Source organism: Charadrius vociferus, unplaced genomic scaffold (assembly GCF_000708025.1).
Source record: "Charadrius vociferus isolate BGI_N301 unplaced genomic scaffold, ASM70802v2 scaffold544, whole genome shotgun sequence".
NCBI classification, from domain to species: Eukaryota; Metazoa; Chordata; class Aves; order Charadriiformes; family Charadriidae; genus Charadrius; species Charadrius vociferus.
This window is the reverse complement of record NW_009648162.1, coordinates 429,307-437,093: the sequence shown is the minus strand read 5'-3', so window position 1 is coordinate 437,093 and position 7,787 is coordinate 429,307. Positions and strand designations below refer to the sequence as shown.

Sequence of the window (7,787 nt, the reverse complement as noted above, 5' to 3'; positions counted from 1 at the left end):
CTGTTGTGAGACCTAAAAAACTGCCCCAGTCTCTGAGCTGCTGCAGCAATACTCCTCCTCTTGGTGGGCTCCTTCCCCATCTGCAGTGCTAGCTGAGCTCTCACAGGACAGGAGGAGAGTTCCTTGGACCCAGGTCAGAGGCAGTGGGTGCTGCGCTGCCTTATGGTCATCTCCCACACAACAAAACACAACTGGATATGTGTCCCCCGGGACTGGCCATGCCATTGCTGGCAAATGTACAGGACTTCGGGTTTCCACCTTCCCTCTTTGCCGCTGCAATGCCCATGGACTTGCCCACGCTCAAACCAAACAAGACCCATACCCTGGCCAAGTGGATGCTTGCTGCATCCCCCTGCCTCCCCAGCACCAATTCTACCCCTGAATGAGATGCTCAGGCTTGCCGAGGACTCCCTGCCTGATGAAAGATGACTCAGGCACGATTTGACCCTTTCCGGGTGGCAATGGGGAGTTCGTACAATGCTTGTACGATCCGTACAGTTTTGGCCTTTTTTGTGGAAAAACACTGTAAATGTGGTTTGGCCGGTGGCGAAGCTTTCCTCCTCTGAGCCCCGTGAAGCTGGGGACACGGCAGAGCAGAGCTGGAAGGGCAGGCTGGGGAAGGAGGAATTTGATGCTGAGCTAAGTTTATGGGTCCATTTCAAGGCAGTGTGAAATTTGCCTCCATGATTAAATCTAGCTACGAAAGATCACTATAAAAACAACCCACGGCAAGAAATTTATTTCCTAGCCTCTTGCAAGACACGGGAAGGACGGGGACTTGAATTATTGTTTGGGGGTTTGTTTTGCAGTGTGGGGGGAGAGGGGAGGCTGGTGAATATTTTACGGTCGTGAATAATACAGCAGGGGAGGCAGGAAAAAAAAAAAAGCTCATATCACTAGGAAAGTGTTGACAGGGCTGCATTTCTTCTGGGTTGCTTATGTGCTATGGAATACAAAGTAAGGAGCAACCCCGCTATTTCAGGGAGGCAGGGAGGCCCCAGAGTGTTCGCACCCCAGCAAACCTGGCTCATTTCAGCACATGCTTGTGGGAGAGCATCAGGTCCCTCATCCCGAAGCAACTGGGGAACCCCAGCCATGCAGGAGACCCCCTCTGAGGTCAGCCAAGATAAGCTGCTTCTCCTGCAGGAGCTAGGACAAGCTGTCTAACAGGGCCATCCTTCAAGGTGTTGAGAAACTGCTTCTCTGAACCTCGTCCCATTGGGACATTTCATCTATTCGTAATAAGCAGACATTTGAGAGCGCTCATTATTGCAGTTTTACTGGACTAACTCACCTCTTTGATCTCCCTGCCGTTGCCAACTCTGACAACTGCGTCGCAGGTCTCATGGTACTTGGTTTTCTGCATCCTTCCCCGATCAGGATGGCAGCTGAGCAAAATCCCAAGCATACAGCATCTGCTGCACATTTGGGCACAGCCTTGCCAACACCTGGAGGAAGACTCCAGGCGTCACTGCACCATAAATGTGAAATTGTCATAATATTTGCCTTGGGGCACATGCTCTTATTTCGGTCCCTGGAATCCTTGCAATGCTATTTTCTCAGCCTCCCACGCTTCCCCTCTGGCAGAGCTTATTGGGCTTTTTCAGGGACATGGGGCCACTCCACTGCCATTTAGGGAGCTCCAAGCCTTGGGGTCCATGTCTTTGCCAGTTTGTGAATGGCGCTGTTGGAGCTTCAGTTCTCGACACAGCCATGCTTTGCTCATCCCTCTCCATACATCCATTGGAAAGCAAATTTCACAACAGTAACTCCTGTCTGAGTATCACAGAGGCTGCCAGTGCATCCGAGGTCATGACTGCTGCCCCTGTCCTAATACAGAAGACTGATGTGTCATTGCAGTCCCATTAAAATACATAATATGTGACTGCCTTGTCTAACTCTGCCTTCCACTGAAAAAAAAAAAAAAAAGTACTTGGAGTCCATTCAAAATGTTGCATTTTGTCTAGATGTGGAAGGAAAAGGAACATTTTGTGTTTTGCTTTGCTTTATGATGTCACCAAGAAAAACAGGGAAGAACACGATAAAGGACAGGAAATGTGAGAGGAAGAAGTCCAAAATTAAAAGGCAATAGCCCTTTTTTTTTAGCTTTCTGACACCAAAGAGAAATGAAAATTTCAATCTAATAAAATATTAATTGTTTTTAACAAAAAACAGTGTTTGATACTCAAAATTTCGAACTAAAACCAACCGAAGCACAGACATTTCTTTGGACACTCTGGAGAATCGTTGATGACTGTAACAGAACAAGGGGATGACACAGGGACCCAGTTGGCAGAAACCTCACACACCTGGCTATATTTTTAATAAAAATTAAACAACGGAGAGGCCACACACTTACCTCCAGGTTAAACTCTTGCCCTGTCTGACTAATACACTGAGCCTAGGCTGCCCACAAGCGCTTAGCTGATTTACAGCATCGCGCTATGAGCCATCACTGCACGGTGTGAGCATCCCCCATGCAAAAATCAATTGCAACGGGCATGTCCCTGCGTGCCCCACCGCTGGCACCAGATCCTTGTTCCCAGCTGGTGTGAATCTCCTGGGCACAGAAGAATACACCAACTGATCTGCCCCAGGTGAGATTCTGGTTCATTGCAGGTCGGAGCTGTCAGTACCAGGAAGATGTCAGGACTCTAATGAATTTGCAGACAAAGTAACCGGAATCGATGAAACCAGATGGAGCTGGGAAAGCCTCAACGCCAGGGAGGGAGGAATTTATTCTCAGCTTCACTCAGCAATAGAACAAAACAAGCTGTGAGTTACAGCCCCTTGTTCCCTGCTTTTCCCCGGTGTGAGCATCCCCCATGCACTCTAATGCCTTTGCACTTTTCCCTCTAGGTGGGTTTAAGACCCCAAACCTCCCTCTTTCTCATATCGCTCTTGGAGACCTATCTCTAGTATGATTTCTGGGACGCCACCAGCTGATCAGGTATAGAAAAAATCCTTCCAGATTTGTTGTTATATTCAATGCCAGAGCCAGCAAACTCAGAGACTTCGTCTACATCTTGCAGAAACAGGGTCTCAATTATTCAAATTATATGTGCAAGCATCACAGCCACAGGGTTATTCCTGGGAATATCCTACAGGACCACCTACTTCCAGCCATGCGAGCAGCATGCACCCACTACTGCCAGATGTCCAAAGACCTCCAACTCAAAGTCAGTGTGGTTTTGTGGCCAGGTAAGTTGCAATTAATCTGCTTAAAACTAAGATGGGCCCCTTTAGTTGAGAGCACAAAGTGGAAGAAATGAAACAAATATAAGAGCTCCTTGAAAAAGAGCCTCAGCACAACTGCCCCAACCTTCCCACTGAATAAACCAGACAGTTGCTTGTGGTTTCTTCTACAGTAGTGGGATGGGTCCTCTTCCAATGGCTCTTTTTGTCTTTGCAAAACAGAGCGTTTTGTGTTTTGGCATCAATACTTCATTTTCTTGTTGAGACCTAACACCGAAGTCTAGTAGCAGTACAAGTATGGAGACAACAGATACGTTCCTTGGTCTGGTTTCTGCCAGTGGCATGGCATGACACTGATTTGAAATTGCCAACAATGCTCCCATAATCATTATGTTCATCTCCTGGAATTTCTTTTATGCAACACTTTTCAGATGGTATATGAACAACCCAGCCAGGTCTTGGAAGCTCCAGCCTGGTGGTTTATTTCCAGGTCCACTCAAGCACCAATAGTTTCAACCTTGTAGATTGAGAAGCTCTTGAAATTCTACCCTGAATGTTCAGATGACATTTTCTCAGACATTCAGTGTCAAGCTTTTTCTGCCCTAGAGGACATCTAGAATTCAGATTTGGCAGCTATGTTCAGCTACTGCTGTAATTGGCACTTGAAGCTGAACATTTCAAAATCAATTTCATGCATTTTCCACCTCCACAGCGCCTGCAAGACGTGAGAGCTGAGCGCCTCTCTGACTGGGTGCCCAGTGAAATGTGATCCACATCCAGCCTATCTCGGCATTGCTCTCGATAGACTCTGGTTGTACCATGACCATCTGATAACGTTGTCTGCAAGATTCAAGACCTGCCAGGCTTAGGACCTGGGGATCTAAAGTTTAAACCCCGCAGACATCTGTACTTCTTTCTGCTGGTTGGCAGCAGAGCATTGTACTCATCCGGGACCTGGACCCACCTGTTCCTCCCCTATTTAAGTCAATATGCAATTTCATGCAAACATGTCAAGGGCCCTGAACCTACCTTTCTACCCTAGCTCGCCCTGTGAAATGAGAGCACTCCAACGTGCATTGTGTATTGACCCTTTCACCGAAACGACTGCTTTATTTGCAATCTAAGAAACTGCCTTCTTGCAGGACTCGGCAAGCTGCAAGCATGCTGTGGCCATGCAAACGACATGGCTTGACTTGTTCACGGCTGCTAAAGAAAGATGGCACAAAAAAGGCGAGAACAGAAGAACGAAATTCTGAATAAATACAGAGAGAGGATGTTAAAGAAACACACCTTTACATATTTTCCGAAAAGCTGTCCCAAAGATGGACTTGCTCTTTCATGGGGATTTTTTTGAAATTCAGAATGGGTAAATTCCCTTCTCAGAAGGAGAAGCAAAATCTTCATAACATTACTGCAGCAAGAGAAAATATGCATGGAAAAACATTCTGAAAGGGTCAAAATGTTTAGAAAAGCAGAAACAAGAGCCTATACTTCCAATCTATAAGTTGAATTGATGCTGACAGGATGTACAGGCTCCTGCTTTCCCTGGAGGTGCCCAGGGGGAAGACTGAAGCCTTGAAACCCCAAGCAATCTCAGCACTTCGAAGCTTTGGAGACGAAGTTCCCAACACTTCCAGTGCCGTGGCAAGGATTTAACAATCCTGGCTACCGCTGGCCATCCCAAGGCTTCAGAGTCCGGTTCCACCACGGGGCACCTGGGTTTTCCTCAGGTTTGCAGGCTCCCAGCTCCCCCCAGATCTGCACACCAGAACTAAACATCGTGGAGACCCTGCAGCCCAAGGGCATCCTTGCTCTTTTGGGAGATTATTTGCAATCTGGGTTGGGGGTGACCCATTCCTGCGGTCCATCCTGCAACACCAGAGGGACCTCCAGCCTGCAAGGAGGCGAGTGGAGCAAACAAAGGAGTGCAAATTCAAAGCCGCTTTCCTCACAGCAGTGCTCTCTCCAAGGGCCAACACCAGCAAGGCTGGGTGCAGGTGGCTTTTAGCAGCTCAGAATTTGCCATCTGACCATTTTGATTTAAATTCCACTTTCCATTGCCTGCGTTTAAAGTTCAGTGCATGGGCTTTTACAGCAGCAGTAATGAACCTGGAGTTCAAACAGCACATGGCGAGATCAAAAATTGCCAGAGCGGAATGTGTCCCACAAATGCAAAGCATGGCTTTTCATTCATTATTTTTTCCTTTACAGACAGGTTTTACAAGCTGTTTATTTTCTGATACAGTGTTGGCAGACATGTGGTCGGAGGAGAATCAATATCAGCACAGTGGGATGTATTTTCTTAAACGGTTTATAGGGGGGTCTTTGCTTTTTCAAAGGGGGATAATTGAATGTAGTACACACTGTACTTTTGATTTGTTTAACATGAAGCGTGAAATGGGTACAGCTATGATTCTGTCAATCAGTTTAACTATCCAGCGATTCATTTTGAAGCTAGGCCTCCTCGCAGGGATCGTCTGGCTCGAGGGATGAGGAATTTGTTCAGCATCTTCCCCACCAAAGTGCTAGTTCCAACCCAGGCCATGCTGGGACTTTGCTGGCTCCACAAAACAAACTGAGATCAGGGTCCTAGGTGAGCTTTGTGGATGCAGATGGTCCCACTGCAATGAGATGTCTTCGGACACCCCACATTCAACAAACACCGAGGTCGAGTTCACAGCAGCAAGGCAGGGAGCAGCGACAAAGATTCGGGATTGGGTGGCTGAAAGGGTTTGAACTTCCAGGGAGGTGTCACAAAACAGGACCCAGTCTCGAAAGCAGGGGTTATCCTTGCTGTCCACACAGATACACAGACCCAACAATACTCCTCTTAATCTCCAGATGATGAGCAGGAAATTTAAGTGAATAGATCTCCCTTCCTTAAAATGCTCCTTGAGAGCTAATCCAATTATCACCAGCATTTTTCCATTTAGGTAACCCAACTCCATCCCTGTTCTCTGCCTTCCATGCAACTTCCAGTCCACATCTGATCTTCACATTCCACTAACTTATCTAAGGAACACCAGAAGCAACAGCCAGCTATAGATGTCGGAATGAGGGGACCAAAATCACATCCACTGTCGAATCCCCAGCTGAGTAACCAATTCTATTACACCAAGAGCATCTTCACCCTGAATCCCAAACCAAAGCTTTTCTTCCCATCTCTGCATCAATGGTACATCTCAGCTGCTGTTCCCCTACATGTCCCTCCTGCTTACCCCTTCAGGCACTTGGAGGCAGCTTCTTCCTTTCACCCCTCTTTAGCTCTTCTGTGAAGTTATTGAACAGCATGATGCCCATTATGCCATGCTAGAAACCAGAGGTGCATACCTAACCATCCCCATGGAAGTGCTATCTCCATCTTTGGAATGACCCCATTGTTGGTTACGCATCTTGAAAGTCCCACGCAACCTGGAGAGTACTTTGACACTGCTGCACCAATACTGAGCTGCCTCCAGTCCAGATGAGTCTTTCCTGGGGGTTCAGACTCTCCACGCTCTTTATACAAAGCCACCTCTAATTCTGACGCTACAAATGTTGTATTCAAAATGTGATTTTTTTTAAACCAACTTTCCCACCTGTCCACAGGTTTCAAATAACACAACAGTAAGGCGGAGCCTTGCATAGCTCCATTTGCGCTGGACTTGTGCAGGTCTCAGATCATGCAGTGCATTTCACCCCAGAGTTACTACGAGAAGGTAGATACGTCTGTCCAGGGACACTCACCTTTTTTGCGATGTAACACATTTGCTCAGCAGGGAGATAGTCAAAGGGAAAGACAAATCTCCAGTTGAAGTTGCCCTCTCCTCCCATAGACCTGTAGTGCACATCGGTCTTCTGCTTGTTCTCCTCGTGACCAACCAGCCAGCTGCGAAATGCAAACATGTTGTATGAAAAACTCAAGAAACATCAACGATTTTGAAGTTCACTCAACATCACAGAGACCATAAGCAGGTAATAAAATGTCTCTCACCCCTGTGAATGCCTTGGGCTGCTATCTGTAGGGGTAACCTTGGGAGGGAACACAACAGTCCCTGCAGTGCTGGGAGATGAACCAGTGCTAGTGGTAGCAGCCTGAGAAGCTCTGCAATCTCTTCTTCCCCCACCCCTGAGTTTTATGGATGTTTTAAAGATTCAATACCACCTTAAGCTCTGGCGAGAAGTAGCCACTCAGCCATCCATAAGCACAGATCAGCTTCTAACCTGCCTTGGTGAGAGCTTCTTCCCCTTTGTAGACACCTCAACACACTGACCTTGTAATTAGCCCTTAAAACCAGTCCTGTTGATGAGGCAACCATGCTAAATGACCAAAGGGCTGTTTTTCCCCTCTAGCCTCCATTGATTTCTCAAAGATTATTATTTGAAAGTCCTAAATGGCAAAGAAGTTCTTCCCCAGGAAAATCCCAGAGTGGCCAGACCCTGCTTTGGCCAGGGTGGTCCCCCACCACTCCAGTTAGAGACAGGTCATTGCAGCACAGTTCCCCTCCTGGTCTAAAAGGGCTTGCTGTGGTCATTCTGCAACCAGTCCAGGGGCAAACTGAAAACTTTCCATAACAACTACTTTTTTCCAGCTGTGAGTTTTGCAACTGTTG

The 7,787-nt window shown here is 47.1% G+C and overlaps 1 protein-coding gene across 1 annotated transcript in view; it reads right to left on the bottom strand.

Moving 5' to 3' along the window:
- Positions 1-7,787, bottom strand: part of DYSF (dysferlin) — a 109,600-nt gene that overhangs the window by 12,124 nt on the left and 89,689 nt on the right. The window contains exon 51 of the mRNA XM_009884084.1: positions 6,922-7,063. Within this exon, the coding sequence (XP_009882386.1) occupies positions 6,922-7,063 (142 nt within the window). The remainder of the gene's footprint in view (positions 1-6,921; positions 7,064-7,787) is intronic.